Genomic DNA, 16,535 nt, shown 5'->3' with positions numbered 1-16,535 from the left:
ACATACACAAACATAGATACATATATATATATATATATATAAATATACATATATATTTTTCGATTAACGAAATTCGAGATTGCCGAAAGGGTTTCGAGATCCATGGCGCACGTGATACATATATATATATAATATATCTCTACGTATAATAGACCCGTTTTTTACCAAGCGTATAATACAACTATGTAACAATAGTAAGGAAGGAAGAAAGAAAGAAAGAAAGAAAGAAAGAAAAAAATGAGAGCGACCATACATGCGTCTACGCTTATGGCGAGTGCGCGTGTGAGTGAGTGTGTGTGTGTGTGTGTGCGTGTGCGTGTATGCGTGTGTTTTTATGAGTGTGCACATGGGTAAGCGTGAGAGAACAAGAGTGTGTAAATTTGTGAATGGACCAGAGAGAGAAAGAGAGAGAGAGAGAGAGAGAGAGAGAGAGAGAGAAAGAGAGGGAGAGAGAGAGAGAGAGTATAGTAAATGCACGTGATTTAGCGACGTTAGAAACGAGAGAGAAAAAAACCATAGACACGCGATCGAATGATTCGCCGTATATAAAAACGAAAAAAAAAAAAAAATAAAAAAAAAGAATGGATCATAGAAATACGACACACTATACTATCCGCGTAATCATATATTAAGAACGTCTGAAAATTGATCATCTTTTTTATGTGATGTTACGCGAAACCGAAAATAAATTGAAAACCCAAAAAAAAAAAAAAGAGTAGAAGAAAGGGAAGGATTGATCTTCTCTTTTTTCGTGCAGTTAGAAAGAAAGAAATAAGAAAAGAAAATAAAGAAAGAAAAACTTACGGCAAGCAAGCGTGTTCGGGCGCATAAATTTCCAATCTCAGCTGTGGAAACGGAAAAGGAAAGAACTGAAAAGGAGACAAAAAGAAAAAGAATAAAGAAGCCAAGAAAAAAGACAAAAAAAAAGATGCAAAAATCAGGGCGCGAGTCGTCGAAATATTTGTTTGAAGGGTGGTACTGATTATTTCGACCGAGGGAAAAAGGATGATGGGGTGATGATTATGATGGTCTCCGAAATTAGACGACTTAGATTTTAGGCGATAGAGGGAAAAAGAGGGAGGGATCGGGAATAGATCCGTATGATGGGAGAGAAAAGGGAGTAAAAATTGTGTTACGTGTCGTTCCATATGCGCATACACGCGATTATACAGGATTAAAAGAAAATTCAAACAGAAAGAGACAGAGAGAGAGAGAGAGAGAGAGAGAGAGAGAGAGAGAGAGAGAGAGAGAGAGAGATACCTACATATTTAATTATTAATGGAATGCTGAAAGAAGACAAAAAAATAAAATTGATGGTGAATACGCACGTACACACGACACACATACCGCGCACGTGTAAATAGTTACGGTCACATTTTGGCATGTTAAACAAATATTTACTTAATATAAATATTATATATATATATATATATATATATATATATATATATGTATATGTATATGTATATAAATATATATTGTTTTTGGCTACCTGCTAAGCAGATGCAAGTGTACCTTTAAATGGTACGTAATGAATTTAGCGTTAAGTTTATTAGGAATCGATTCGGTCGCATTAAAGGACGATAAGATCGAGAACGTCGTAAAAGTGATAGAACGTCAGAGGGATAGGAGGGTTCGAGGGGTTGTAATGACGAATCGACTTAAGCTTCACGGTTTATCTGTTTCGTCATACGTACAAGAAAAATAAATGAGGACATTATATCGCATACGTAATGGTATTATACGTACGATTACGCATACACACACATATATATATATATACAAATACGAATACACAGAATGAAATACGGAAATGGAACGATACACCGGAACACACACACACACACGCATGCGCACATACATACATACATATATACATACATACGTAGACAGACGGAACGTCGATCGCGAGAATATTCCGAACAATCGGCGCACATGTACCTAGATAATCAACGTAGAATTATTATGGATTTAGAATTAGTCGGTATTTTGATGAAGATTAAGGAAATTATAAATGCGTATAATCTCATGATGAAAAAAAAAAAATGTTAAAATATACCTAGGAAGATTACGGCACATCGAAGGTGGACACGGTTTTCTTTTTCTACTTTCTTTTCTTTTTTATTTCTCTCACGCTTCGACCTTTCGATCTCGCGCTTCGATCGACATTTGATTTATGTTTTTTTTTTTTTTTTTTTTTTTAGTTCTAACAAACTCCGTTCGTTTTCTCTCTTCCTTAGATATAGATTTTCAATGAGTTTGAGTTCCGTGTCCCGAGAGTTTATTCGATCGTCAAGTTCTTTTTTCTTCTTTTTTTTTTTTTTTTTATATTTCCCGCGTCGACCATTGTTTTCTCCGTTTCGACGGGCAGGTTTTGTCACGAGTATAAAAAGGAGAGAAATTAATACACGTAGATATAGTTTTCTGTTTGGCGTTTGTGACAGACGTATTTCTTCTTCGGAAGTGCAAAATTTCTGTGAACCAACAAGCGTATCGACTCGAAGTCGAGCGGAGATTAAGCCTTCCTCTGGCGATGCATTAAAATTCGTTACTCTGAGAAGGGAGATATAATAGACAAACAAACAAAAAAAAAAGTGATTAAAGAAAACGAAGGATATTCAAAATTCATTATTTCCCTCCGTCACTCGATTTCGTGTCGATCGTTTATCGTGCAATTCTGGTGTAAATTTAAGGGAAAGAAAAAAAAAAAGTACTGTATCCATGTATATATTATAGAGATACACGCGCGCGTACAAACGGACACGCTCATACACGGACACACGCGCGTTTCTACATCGACGCATGCACGTGCACACCTATAAACACACTAATACACATATTTAAAAGGACACACCGTGTTCCGTGCGACATACGCGTATTCGCGAACCGCCAGGGGCTTTAGTTTTTCGGTGAGGAATGTGCAAAAATATAGGAGGGACGGGGGATAAAGAAAAAAAAAAAAAAAAAGAAAAAAAAAAGAAAAAGAGAGAAAAAAAGAGGAAAAAAGAAAAAACGAAACGAAATGGAAGAATTAGGGAAATGGGGAAGGGAAAAAAACCGAAAAACCGACTACAAGGGAATAGAGCTGGCAATGGTTAAAACTCGTATCCGAAAGAAAACGCGTACGCGGCTCAATTATCGTATTATCACGGCGTAGGATAAAATGTTGCATGTTGTTTCTATAATATGTGTTTTACGGATTGAAAATCCTTTTGCAAAGAAAAAGAGAGAGAAAAAAGAAGAAAGAGAAGATGTCGTGTGTGACACAGAACTTTGAGTGAGGAGTTATAAAGCGGGACGAAGAGCTTACATTCGTGAGATCGATCGTTTTTGAAAGATGAAAAATGACAAGTACTATGAGGAGGGTCGGGGAAAAGAGGAGTGGAGAATTTAGAACAAAAGGAATTTTGGGATCCACGATGTAAATGGTATATGTCCGTGACGGGTGAATCTTCTTCGTTTTATCCGGTACTGCCTCGCGTGGCGGTTGTTAGGATTAGTTTCGGGATTAGAGGCAAGAGAAAAAAAGTGATAGGGATATCGAGGAAGGGATGAAAAAACGATCCCCCACGCGTGGCTTAGAATGGAATGAGTAAAGAAAAAAAGGAAAAAAAAGAGAAAAGAATCGATGTATCGTTGCTGCACCTACATACCATCATGCACGAACAGAGTACAACGGCGGGTAAATAAAAATCAAAAAACATTTAAAAAAAAAAAAAAAAGAAGAAGAAGAAAATATAACAGGAAAAAGGGAATACGAGAAACTCGCTGTGTACCATTTTATATTTTCTCTTTTGTTTCTCATTTCTTGATTTTCGATATAGTATTCTAGATACTACATTGGTGATTAGATGATAAATGAAAGACTAAGTAATTAGAAAAAAGGGATTATATACATCGCTACGTGTAAAAGCGACGTTAATGCATATATGTATAAATATATGTGCATGATAATTCGTGAATGGTTAGGTCGAAGATGATCTAAGAAGGAGGGAGAGAGAGGGAGGGAGAAATATGGAAAATTGAAATATCGAAGATTTACCGGTTAGAGAAGAAAAGATGGAAGGAAGTAAGGAAGAAAGGAAGAGAGTAAAGAAAAAGGAAGGAGGAGAAAGAGAAAGAGAAAGAGAAAGGAATAAAAAATAATTGAAAAAAGAACGTGCGGTCGCAACGTGGGGCTTCTTTTCCGATTTCGGGGGCGAGCGGTCGATTCTCGGCCGTGACTTATAGTACAAAGTAAAAAAAAAAAAAAAAAAAAAAAAAAAAGAAAAAAGAGAGAAATAACGTTTAAGGGATACAATTGACAATTGACAAAGGTAAAAAAAAAAGAAGAGAAAAAGAAACCACAACAAACGAACATATTAATCGATAGACACGCAGATTGTGAAATTCTTTTAGGATTTAACTGTACACGCTGTAAATGTAATGGAACACGACGACGATCAATTTTATAATGTAATTGTTCGAAGGTTGGAAGGAGGGCTGGATCTTGCGATGATTGCTCTTCAAGAAAAATTCCGATGATCTCCACGTACACATGTACAAGAAAAATAGAAATGAAAGTGAAAATGAAAAAGGAAAAAAAAAAAAAAGATAAAAAGAAAGAAAGACAAAAGAAAAAGAAAAACGGAAATGCAACTTGAAAACGTATATACAATTTCATAGGAAAAGTTTGTCAGAAAGGGAATACCACTGCCAGAGATCATCGTATATCTTTCGTCTTGTCGATCATCGCATTTTTTTTTCTATCCCTACTGTTCATCCCCGACGACAAAAATATGATAATGGATCACAATACTTCATCGCACACTAGTACAAATGCTACCTCACACACGACATACAGGGTGCACGGAATATAAAGCTTATAAATCTCTATACATAAGAGAGAATAGAAAGAAAGAAGAAGAGAAAAAAAATAAAGCCTACGCGGTATTTTACGATAGAACAAATATTTCCGAGATATCGAAACGCGTTGGTATTCTCTTCTTTTTTCACTATCGGCTGAAGAAAAGGAAAAAGAGAAAAGAAAAAAAAAAAAAGAAGCTTTTAAAATTGGCGCCATCGTCTGAAGTATCAGAATTACTAGAATCGAAGAGAATAAGGAATAATGAAATAACAAAAAAAGAAAAAAAAAAGAGATAGAGCGCAAAGTAAAAAAAAATAAATAAATAAAAGATAAAGAGAAGAAAGCTTTTCAATAAATAATCAGACAATTCGCGAAAGGGAAAAACGATCGTTGTTTGACGATATCTTTCGTCGAGAAGTAGAACGACGAGGTAGATTCTTTTCGCGATCACGAGTCCCTCACTCAGGAATATGAAAACCAAGTACAAACTACAAAGTATAATAGTCGATAAGGTTTTAATAACATAAATCAATAATCAAGCGATGCAATAGTTCGAGCGTATAGTAGGCTTAAAAACAAAAAAAAAAAAAAAAAAAAGGAAAAAAAGAGAGAGAAAGAGAAAAATGAGGATGCTGTCGGTGTTCGTTCATTCACATTAAATTACTTACTTGTTCGTCTTATTCGTAAGAAACAAAAAATAAAAAACAAAAACGTCGTCGCCCGAATAAACTTTGAAACTTTGTCTCTTTTTTTTTTTTCGTCGTTTACTATCGCCAGAGAGTTTATGACGATGAAAAAGATCGAAAATTTAGTATCGATTGAATGATAAAAGAAACAAACGACGCACGCGAGGAATGATCTTCGAATCGTTTTTTTTTTCGTCTCAATTTCATTTTTCGATGATCGATTTCCTCTCGATCTCGACCCGAACGTGTGTGTTGTACGTTCGACTCTTTTCAAAATTCATGACAATCTTTTTTCATCCTGGCATTCTTTACACTGCCGAACCGAGATGCTTTGCACGATTTTCCAAAAGAAAAAAAAAAAAAAAGAAAAAAAAAAATAAAAAAGAATAAAAAAAAATCACTAATTCCTTTTAGACGCGTCGAAAATCTCCTTATCCTCGCTTTTAGATTTAATTGCTTCAAATTTACACAAATCCTTAAGCTTGTTCTAAACGCATCTCTATTTTCTTTAAAATTTTTGCTTAAAAAACGAAACATTTCCTTTTCTTTACTTTTTTTTTTATTTTTCTTTTTATGTTTTCTTTTTTAGCACGAACCACATTTATTTTCATTTTATCGAAATTTTACAATGCTCTTTTGATTTCGAGATGTTATCGATTTTGAGTTCATCAAAAAAGCGTGTTTTTCGTTCGATTCCTTCTTTTTTTTTTTTTTTTACTTTAATTTTCTTTTCTTTTTATCTTTTTTTTTCTTGTTTTTTTTTTTTTTTTTTTTTTTTAATCAAAAGATCGTGGAGAGCGTGTTTTATTTTTTTCCCCCCATTTGTCCCTCATCTCAAAACACAGACACTAACACACGCACAAGCGCGATTATACGCCAATTCATCGTTCGTACCTGCAAAGAGAATCACGTGGCGACCATCGGTATATAAATAGTACATATATACATAAAACCTGCATTTAAATAATGACATATAAAATAAGTATACGAAACCGCTTCTACCTCAATCTCACCGCGTTAAGCGGATGTATCGCAATACACAAGAAAACACACTTACCTTACATACACATGAAAAGAAACGAAACTCATAAACCATTCATAATTTTCGAACAACTTTTCTTTCTTTGATAATCATAGGAAAAGAGCAAATAAAAGAGGAGTATTATTGTCATTTTTCTCATGGAGACACTATTTCTATGGTCTCTAATTGTAAGAACACACATGACATGTACTCTGACAAACGAACACGCACGCACACAAACACACACACACACACACACACACATGGACAACATAAATATAATATATACGTAAATGTAGTATATAGCGAATATATACATAATAAATGTATAGGAAAGAATTATACTATCAGGATCCTCCCACACACGATACACACGCAAAATCTCACTTTGTCCCTCCGTCACCCTTTCTCCTCTTCCTCCTCCTCTTCTTTCTCCTCTTCACCTCTACCATCGAATTCCATCCTTCACTTTCCTTCCCAACCAGCAATTCCCCGAGTATATGTAAATACATCCGTTTATATTTATTTATTTATGTTTCTATGCGCTGGACGCGTCTATGTTACACGCAATTACAAATTAATCGATTAACTATTTCCTATTGATATAAATGAAGAAAGGACAAAAGAAGAATACACTCATTTTTTCAATATAAATATATTATATATATATATATATATATAGATATATAGATATATAGAATATATATATCTAACGATAAGGACGTACTTGTTAGAATATAAGAACATACAAAAATAGAATGAAAGTGGGAGAGAGTGTGTGTGCGTGTGGGTGTGCGTGATAGCGAGAGTGAATGAACGAACGTATGAAAAAAAAAAAAAAAAAAAGAAAATGGGAAAAAAATTGCCCCCGATATCGTGACGCGCAACGCGGCCCCGCAAATTGCGACCGAGCGTTAGAACCATTTATTGATAATAATAATAATAATAAATAATAATAATAATAATAATAATAATAACATTATTATTCTCTCCCCTCGATTAATATATTATGAGATAAGCAGAAACAAAGAATCAAAGAAGATACAAAAAGAATAAAAAATAATAAAAATGAAAAAAGAAAAAAAAGAAAAGACAAGAAAAAAATAAACGAAAAGAAGCCGATCGACGAGGAAATAAAACTACGATTTAAAGAAATGAGCGCGAATTTCAAATTTCCCGCCGACAACGGGGAGAGGGAGAGAGAGAGAGAGAGAGAGAGAGAGAGAGAGAGAGAGAGAGAGAGAGAGAGAGAGAGAGAGATTGAGAGAGTTTTCTTTCCACGTTCGCACTCACATATATGCAGGCACACACGATACAAAGAGACACACATACGTCAAACATACTTGGTCGTTTCGAAGCGACTTTTCGTTCTTATGAAATTTTAAATGAAAAAAGAAATGGATAACTACGTATAGTCGATTTTCATGAAACATTCGAAAAGATCGTTTCGAGACGACGATAAGAATAAAAGTTAAAATGGGAGAAGATATAGAAAAAAAAGGCGAGTCTATTCCGCATAGGATATCGCTTTAATCAAATCGATGTTCTTCGAATAATCAATATCGAGGAGAATTATATGTCGATTATTTCAATTTCAATGTAATTTTCTTCCGGACGTAAAATGACCGGAATATCTCGGTGCGTTATTATTTCTAATTTTTTCTCTTCTTCTTCTTCTTCTTCTTCTTCTTCTTTTATCTTTCTTCTTCCGTTTTTGATTTCCTTCCTACTTCGCGTGTATAGAACGCGAAAGAGAAAAAGTGAGGGAGAAAGAAAAAGAGTAGGAGAAAAAGAGAGAGAGAGAGAGAGAGAGAGAGAGAGAGAGAGAGAGAGAGAAAGGAAGAGAGAGAAAGAGACAGAGAGAGACATACGTACTCATAGATCGATAAAACGATATGATAGTCTCTTTCTCTCTCTTTCTCTTTTCTTTTTCTTCGAAAGAGAGTCGAAGGAGAAGCGTCGGGTGTGTTTTGTCCGGGGATACGTGGTTACCAATTTTGTTTTTAAGTTGAAAGATTAAGTTTACGTTACGATTATTAAAAATGAGAGATCACGTGGGATTTGGGTTGTGGGGTGGATCGGGGTACTTCGAAAAGGGAAGGATAAAAGGGATATATCGACGTCACGTTTTCATTGGCGAAAAAGCTACGATCGTGACCGCCTGATAATTCTTTCAAAGGATTTCCGTACACGCGAACATCTTCGTATAGGGGTTGAGAAAAAGGGGGGCTCGGAGACAAAGAATCGTACGAAAGTCTCGATTGAGTTCTTCGAAAATGTCAGAGCAACGAGCTTCGCGTTATATTATTACAGATATTTTATTTATACGAGAGACAGAGCGGGTGTAATTTCTGGATTTGTTGTAATGTTGTATGTAAGTGTAAAAAAGAGAAAGTGAAACAAAGTGAGAGAGAGAGAGAGAGAGAGAGTTAATTTAACAGAATGGAATTGCGTTTTATTATGCAGAGAAAGAAGTAAGGTGAAATTTGAGTTGACGTGGTAAAGTTCGAGCGTTTCAGAAAGAATTAGTATGAATGAGCGAGAGAAAGATAGATAGATAGAGAGAAAGAGAGAGAGAGAGAGAGAGAAAGAGAGAAACAAAGATAAAAAAATGTACGTCGAAGCTCTGCCATTGTCAAATACCTTGCGAAAGAGAACACTAGGGTGAAAGATAAAAGGAAGCTTTCTTCCTTCAAACGCGAAGAAACGTTCAGTAATCACGATCGTTTTCTTTTCCTTCTTTTACCCCCGAGCCACCCCACCCGCATCCCCGAAAGAAAGAGTGAGAGAGAGAGAGAGAGAGAGAGAGAGAGAGAGAGAGAGAGAGCAGAAAGGTGGCAGAGGTTCGTGTTTCGTCGTTGAGTGTAACTCATCAATCCTTTTTGTTTGTATAAAATTAATCGAAATTTAATTAGACTATTAATAACTGTTCGATTACTGTAAAACAAGAAAAAAAAACTTTACCATTAATTATAAATTACAAAAAACATGAAAGTCAAGAGAGTGAGCCTATTTTCGATTGATCCCATGTTATTCCTTGTTTTCTAGCTCCTCGAGAAGATCCTTTTTAAACAGAGAGCACCTTTGAAGATTTTCGATGAACGATCGAAACAATTTTTTAATTACTTGTTCTTTCAGTGATTACGTCAAAGGCACGTTCCGCCATCGCTATCAAGACGGAATTCGGTGTACCGGAAATTGGCGAAGGCAATATACTGGCGTCCATTATTCGCAAACCGATTACTCCTCTTACTCTGAGAAAAGAAAAGAACAGAAAAAAAAAAAAAGAAATGAAAAAATATCCTTTGTAGCATGTAGCAATATCTTTTTCTTTTTGCATTATTCTTTTCAGGCATGAACATGTTTTTCGCTTCACCTTAATTTATCATCGATCACCGCGTTATCGTCGGTGCCCATTCTACAACTACCACAGGGATGATGACTGGTAATTCCACCGATTCTCATAACGCATTCGGAATAATCCCGATCTCTGTAATCTTGTCTGAAGTGTCGGCATTCCTCGAAATCGGGTAAATGAACGTGAGCTCCGTACTCACGAAATTTTCGCGAATTTAAAGTCTCCAATGCCAAATTTATCGCTGCGAACATCGTCTCGTATTTTATAATACATCGTTATAACGTAAAATTCGTTTATCTTTTTCCTAGAGTTGATTCATTGCGTACCCTTGTGAGTGCAATGAACGTCGTCGTCGTTTTGAAGATAAGCCGGATCGATTTTTGGTTGATCGAAAATACTTCGTGATTTTAAGGTGATGTTTCCACGACTTTTTGGTTGAAGGCAAGTAGCGAGATAGAGAAAACCTTCGTGGCCAGTGTCGTTGTAAGCAGGAAAGAGCGATCTGAAAGTCTCGGTTTGATAATTAGCAATGTCCTTCAACAATTTCTCATCGGTGGAAGCCACGCCGAAGAGAATAATACCGCTATTGTTTACGCGTGCGGTAGCCAAAACACGATTCGACGAAAGAGATCCTTATTTTGTAAAAAATAAAACAAAATACAAAAGGATTATTCCGTTAGCGAGTCAAAAAAAGAAGAAAAAGAAAAGAAAAAGAAAGATCTGGATTAAAAGTATATTTTAATTACCTGTTCCGAAGAGAAGGTATTTGGCTACTTCTTGAATCGATTGCATCTTTCTTAAAGTCAGACTAACCGATGCTTTGAGATTTACATATACTGGAACATTCATATGATCGAAAAGATTCTTTCCGACTTCTGGGAGATCGCTCACCGTTCGTATCTATAAAAATTAATCATTTATATGGAAGCTATGTCGATCTATTTTATTGGCTATATATTATATAAAGAAAATAACGCGCGATTCGATCTCATGATTTATTCGCGTTAGAAATTTCATACATATTAACGATTGAAATAATACCTGATACTCGTTGAGATCTTTTCTCGGTCCTATACCAGAAAGCAAAAGTAATTGGACGGTATTGACGGTACCGGCACAAAGAATAACTTCTCTTCTCGCGTTTATTTTTCCACGCGAAGCATTCTTATAAAGAACGTCTACACCGATCGTTTTGGTTTCATTGAATAATATCTGAAAAAGAAGAAAAGAATTTACAACGAAATATTTTTGCGAATTATTCCATTGGATTTACCTTTGTAACCAGAGTGTTCATCAGAACGTGAAGATTGTCGCGATTTTTTATTGAATTTTGTAAATACGCGTGATAGGTACTCCATCGATTTCCACGTTTGACGGTATAACTGCCCTTTTGAAAGGTAGCGTCGTTAGATCCGATTGAAAGTTTGGCCTCCATAAAGGCCGCAATTAATGGATCATTCGATGAAAAGGTAGTCACGCTCATGGTTTCCGTGACCTTTTTAAAATACGGTATCAAATCACCATAGGACCATCCCTTAGGCCACGTTTCATAATCCTCGGACCTCCCGAAAGAGTGAACGAGATAATTAATTTGACCAGTGCCACCTAATCCTTTACCTCTTGGCCACGATTGTTGCTAAATATTAATTATATCATAAAATATTACGAGCTCGATATATCTAAATTTAATATCAAATCAATCAGAACAAATCGTTTTCTATAAAATTTATATAAATTTCATTAGAGACTCGTTACGTGGCTCCAAAGTCCAAGCGATGAGAACTTCTGTGTCTCCGTTTTATAAGCCCAATCTAAACTGGTCCCTTGCATCAACGGGGCCATCAACGGCATCGCCGACATCCAATTGAAATAACCACCCGCTTCCACGAGCAACACCGTGGTATTTGATAGATCCGATAGACGCGATGCTATCACGCAACCAGTCGTACCAGCGCCAACTTTGCAAAAGCAAAAAATTTAACTGATAAACGAGGACGATAGAAGTTTGATCAACGATATTGAGCTACGGTGAGATTCATTTCTTTTTTTTTACAACATCATTTCTACGTAGCATTGTCAACAATCGTCGTATGGCAAAATGCGTCTCATTCTACCATCTGATATGACTTTTGATGTGAACTCGTTTATTCGACAGAACGAGAATTGTCAATTCGTGAGAACATTTCTTTTTTTTTTTTTTTTTTTTTTTTTTTTAACTTCTATTAAAATGGAGTAGTCAAAAAATATATTCGTATTAACAAGATATATTAATAAAATTGCACGTACTCACCGACTATATAATCATAATAGCTATTTGGATTTTCGATGATACCGATTGGTTTATTAAATTGATAATGATAAAATAACGATGACATCAGTACCACGGAAGATAGCAAAATATAATTCCACATATTTTTAACGTTAAAAAATATAAGCTATATCACGTTAGAAACGAACGACCGATATTATCGGACTGTAAGACCTTACAAACAGAGTGGAGTTTATGTAGAAGAGAAACGAGCTATAATTGACATATTTAATTAGCGTCTTGTAATCGATATACGTGATTGTTGATTTATCGTATCGTATAGCATACGATGCATTGTTACATTACATATATCGAATTAAGAATAACGATAACATTTGTTTATAATGTAAGATAACAAGGAGAACAAAATTTATGCACATGTTAAAATTTTATGCATACATCTCCAAATCCAATTATGAATTACCGACGTGTCTACGAAAGAATTACGTCAATCAATTATCGACTATATCTACGGAGTGGATGGTCAACGAGATTTACCGACCTTATCTACGGACAGAATTTCAATCACCTCGGAGAATTTTTTTTCAATGTTTTTTACTGTTAAAATCCTTTAAAAATATATAAATTTATGAATAATTGTACATATAATTTTTGTCACAAATTGTAAATAATATGTGTTAAACAAAAAGAGAAATGTATAAAAAAATCTTATTCATTCTATTCCGAAATGAATCAGTTCTGTATCAAGACTTTTCAGATCTATTAAAACAGCAGCATGAGATGTCGAGAATTGTGGAATAGAGACTAGCCTGATCGCTTGATTTTTTTCATCTGTAAGTGAAAGTATAAATTAGTCTTAGCATTTAGTTTTTAATAAAAATTTTAGTGCAAAAATAATAAATACCTTTCCACAGTTTTGTTTCGTATTTATCGGCATTCCCTGTGAAATATATGTCAGGACGATGCTTCATTATAAATAAATCTTTCTTATAAAATGGATAGGCTGGTAATGTATCCGGTGCAGTTGGGCACATATGTCTCCAAATAATAGATTTTTCTAACCATTCTATTGGTGAAATATCTTTAGAACCAGTAGCTTTCATAAAATCTTCAAAGGGCTGACCACTTGATCCCATTATCATACGTTCATCAATTTGACTGATCCAAGGATTAGAACCACCTTGAAAACTTCCAAGTCTAAAGAGGATAGATTTGATCAAGTTTCAAAAGTCACACATAATTTTCATTTATAATTTGTCATGCTCTTTAAATGATACCTGGATGATTTAGGTAATAAACAAGGATGAAGCGGTCTTTGTGGCAACATCATATTAGTAGGATCGTATTGGCCTGGTATTAACGTTACGCAGCAACATTTTGCAATATCAGAAAGAAAATCATCTAATTTTTGCGTTGCACTGATAGTTTCCTTTGCATGCATACTCTCTTCTACTTTTAACTCTAATATATGTTTATGAGTGTGTTTCTTATCATTATTGCTAATAGCATTGCCTGTAACAATAGCACGTTAATAATGTAATTTTTAATTACAAAATGTAATAGATAAAGTATTACATGTCGTTTGGATTACCTGCTATGATAAGTCGTACGACAGAAGCTTCCTCCTTCTGAGCTTTTACATCGCCAGCCATTCCACAGATCCATTCACGTAATAATTCTATCGCCATGTCGTCCGAATTTTTAATAAAATTTAATCCAGATATTAGAACGATCTTTCCATTTGAATTTGAATCTGAACTTGGTAAAGTTTTAGGTACGCAACCTGGGAAACACCAATCTTTCACCTAAATAATGTAATATATGAGAGAAAATTTCTTTTATAATAACATGACATAATATTACTTTTATATGTGTTTAAACTTACATGAAATGTACCATCCTCCTCTTCGCTTCCTAATACAGCACAAACTATACCAGTGACAATATCCTTAAGGTCAACTAATTCACCAACTAATTTAATGCGTAACATTTCATCTTCTAAGAATACTTGATCCTTTTCAGAACAATAATCAGATCTTGTAGGTGGTAATGACAATTGATGTTCTTCGCTAAGTTCTTGTAAAATTGATGGTTTCCATTGCTGATGTTTGTACAATGTTCCAATTATAATACAAGTTTCTCCCTCGAAATCCTCTAAATCTGCTAATTTTAAGATTTGAACATTTTCTAATGGACAAAATAAAATACACATTAGTTGCCAGATAGACGAGCATTAAAATCAATTAAAATATCATTATCTTACTCCACTTTGCATGTACTTTTGATGTCAAAACTTCTCCAAGTTCTGCAAGTCTAGCAGCATAAATATGTGCAAATTGTTTCGAGTAATCACTTATCTCTTGTACCAAGGTAGAAGATAAGTCTTTGTATATGACAGATTTCCTTTCGATAACATGTACACTTTCACTTTCCACATTTTTAATTACATTTTTATCATCGTTCGAAGTCTTATGAACCATTTTCAGTAAAAGTCGTAATAAGATATAGGTTTTTCGAATATAATTCGTTATCAACTAGCGCTCGCCCTTCTCCTATGTGAATTTTCTTCTTACCCGCCATTTCTGTATCGGCCATAATTATATTTAAAGGTAAACCGGAAGAAACTGTAAGTTAAAATTCGTAGTGATACAAATATAATTTAATTCAAAATATTAAATACTATATAATATTAAATACTATTATATTTAAATATATATTTGCATATATTTAATATAGATAGTCTAATCAAAGACTTCCTTTTCTATATAAATGCCTTTCTTAGACAAGAAAATTCTTATCTCTCGTGTTAAACTACATCAAATTTATCTTCCGAAAAAGTGTAGAGTTAGTTCGTCAATGTAACACTAGGTGGCTATGCGACGAAATAAATTACACGTCCATGTGCAAGCCTTTGGTTATCGTCACCGCGCAAAATGCGTATTGAAACGTGTTATTTTTGCTCGTCTCGAATTTATCCGGGACATGGAATTCAATTTGTTAGAAACGATTGTAAAGTAAGTAACATTAGAAAATTGTCATTTTATTTCTTTGTAATAAATAGCGATCGAATTGATGTGCTTTGATAAACTTTTAAGGTTATGTCACGTGTTTCTATTTCGGTATCGTCGTGAATGATTTTTTAACAATTTTATAATTATTATAAACAATAGATTTTTAGATTTTGTCGATCGAAATGTCATGCGGCATTCAAAAAGAAAAAGAATCCAAGGAAGGTTAAATGGACTAAAGCTTATAGAAAGACTGTCGGCAAAGAATTGGCAATAGATCCATCATTTGAATTTGAGAAGAGGAGAAATGTCCCAGTGAAATACAACAGAGAATTATGGACAAAGACTGTGGAAGCTATCAAGAAAGTTGAAAATATTAGGCAGAGGAGACAGAATCTACATATTTTGCAGCGTTTGCGTAAGGGTCGTACGCTGGAACAAGAAAGGGATATTAAGGAAGTACAGCGTGATTTGTCTTTGATAAGATCACCAGCGGCTGGACTTAAGGAAAGAAAGAAATTGGAAGAGACGGCGGAAGAGGACGAAGAAATGCATGAGTCTAACGACGAAATGGAGCCTGAACAATTGGAAGAAAATTAATTAATTTTTAATTAATGAAATATCCTATTCAAGGAACTTTGTATTGGACTGCAACAATTAATATTTAATTGGTGACTTAACTGTAAGACTTGTACATAAACTGAAGGATAAATTAGAATTAAGTGTTTTTAACGATATATCTATTGATACATTATTTTTTTCTTTTTTTTTTTCTTTTTGTTAAGTAAGAATTCTCTTTATCCGTAATCATACTTATTTAAGTAATCGTGAATTCATATTTTATTACTTCTTTATACCACTCGGCGGCTTTCCTAGATACTTATACATTTACATTCAGACATAGATGGAAGCACTAATGCGATACATGCAAAGCAATTTAATTAAACGAACAAAACTGGATTAGAGACAGTACACTTAATCTTGTAATTATTATGCTTGAAACTATTTTCAATAATATCTTCCATTATAATCTACATGATTCTCTGGTGATTCAGACGATCTTGGAACATTAGAGATACAGAGAATGCATTCCGCACATATAATCTTATCAAATGGAATCTTAGTATAATTATCAGCCTTGGAATTAAGTTATGAAACGATTTATAGTGCGAACAATTCTTTCATTAAAATGTAATCTTACCGAGAGAACCAGTTGTAGAACTACTTGTAAAGCGTTTAAAGCGTAATCGAAGAGAGCTTTTGAACAAAGTCACTTTTATAAGAACGTAAGATACACATTAGCAGCGGTAAGGTGAAGAAGAGAAGCTTTGGGAAGTGGTCGCACTG

General features: G+C 34.4%; 3 protein-coding genes and 1 long non-coding RNA gene across 7 annotated transcripts in view; 2 read left to right on the top strand and 2 right to left on the bottom strand.

Moving 5' to 3' along the window:
- Window positions 1-5,414: 5,414 nt before the first annotated feature.
- Window positions 5,415-12,331, bottom strand: LOC124424492 (neither inactivation nor afterpotential protein G). Its single transcript, XM_046963635.1, has 8 exons — window positions 12,202-12,331; window positions 11,667-11,869; window positions 11,185-11,547; window positions 10,953-11,123; window positions 10,658-10,811; window positions 10,238-10,543; window positions 9,930-10,152; window positions 5,415-9,807 (listed from the first exon to the last, which is right to left on the bottom strand). Exons 1-8 carry the CDS (start codon window positions 12,320-12,322, stop codon window positions 9,672-9,674), a joined length of 1,677 nt encoding a protein of 558 aa, XP_046819591.1. The 5' UTR covers window positions 12,323-12,331; the 3' UTR covers window positions 5,415-9,671.
- LOC124424500 lies at window positions 10,681-12,363 on the top strand. Its single transcript, XR_006942324.1, has 3 exons — window positions 10,681-10,803; window positions 11,656-11,939; window positions 12,222-12,363. It is a non-coding gene; the product is annotated as an uncharacterized LOC124424500 (long non-coding RNA).
- Window positions 12,364-12,775: 412 nt separating this feature from the next.
- The window catches only part of LOC124424493 (DNA polymerase delta subunit 2-like), a 79,690-nt gene continuing 75,930 nt past the window's right edge, over window positions 12,776-16,535 (bottom strand). For 3 of the 4 annotated variants that reach the window (XM_046963637.1, XM_046963636.1, XM_046963638.1), the window contains 6 exons: window positions 14,444-14,804; window positions 14,066-14,367; window positions 13,772-13,985; window positions 13,458-13,692; window positions 13,085-13,377; window positions 12,776-13,011 (listed from right to left, as the gene is read on the bottom strand). In XM_046963637.1, the coding sequence (XP_046819593.1) occupies window positions 12,893-13,011; window positions 13,085-13,377; window positions 13,458-13,692; window positions 13,772-13,985; window positions 14,066-14,367; window positions 14,444-14,660 (1,380 nt within the window). In that variant the 5' untranslated portion in view covers window positions 14,661-14,804 and the 3' untranslated portion in view covers window positions 12,776-12,892. Of the gene's footprint in view, window positions 13,012-13,084; window positions 13,378-13,457; window positions 13,693-13,771; window positions 13,986-14,065; window positions 14,368-14,443; window positions 14,805-16,535 lie in introns of those variants that run through there. The other variant, XM_046963639.1, reaches the window with a different exon arrangement.
- On the top strand, window positions 15,039-15,906 carry LOC124424497 (probable ribosome biogenesis protein RLP24). Its single transcript, XM_046963645.1, has 2 exons — window positions 15,039-15,194; window positions 15,351-15,906. The coding sequence occupies exons 1-2, from the start codon at window positions 15,114-15,116 to the stop codon at window positions 15,786-15,788; spliced, it is 519 nt and encodes a 172-aa protein (XP_046819601.1). The 5' UTR covers window positions 15,039-15,113; the 3' UTR covers window positions 15,789-15,906.

This window comes from Vespa crabro, chromosome 5 (genome assembly GCF_910589235.1).
Source record: "Vespa crabro chromosome 5, iyVesCrab1.2, whole genome shotgun sequence".
Taxonomy (NCBI): Eukaryota; Metazoa; Arthropoda; class Insecta; order Hymenoptera; family Vespidae; genus Vespa; species Vespa crabro.
The sequence above is the reverse complement of the archived record's forward strand: the minus strand, read 5'-3'. Positions and strand labels throughout refer to the sequence as shown.

Excerpts from the sequence above, each read along its gene's own strand:
- LOC124424497 (XM_046963645.1), top strand. The coding sequence starts at position 15,114 with ATGCGTATTGAAACGTGTTATTTTTGCTCGTCTCGAATTTATCCGGGA. Across the intron at positions 15,195-15,350 it reads TTGTTAGAAACGATTGTAAA|ATTTTTAGATTTTGTCGATC; the intron begins GTAAGTAACATT and ends TATAAACAATAG.
- LOC124424492 (XM_046963635.1), bottom strand. The coding sequence starts at position 12,322 with ATGTGGAATTATATTTTGCTATCTTCCGTGGTACTGATGTCATCGTTA. Across the intron at positions 11,548-11,666 it reads CGCTTGGACTTTGGAGCCAC|CAACAATCGTGGCCAAGAGG; the intron begins GTAACGAGTCTC and ends ATTAATATTTAG. Across the intron at positions 9,808-9,929 it reads GTGATCGATGATAAATTAAG|AGTAAGAGGAGTAATCGGTT; the intron begins GTGAAGCGAAAA and ends TTCTTTTCTCAG.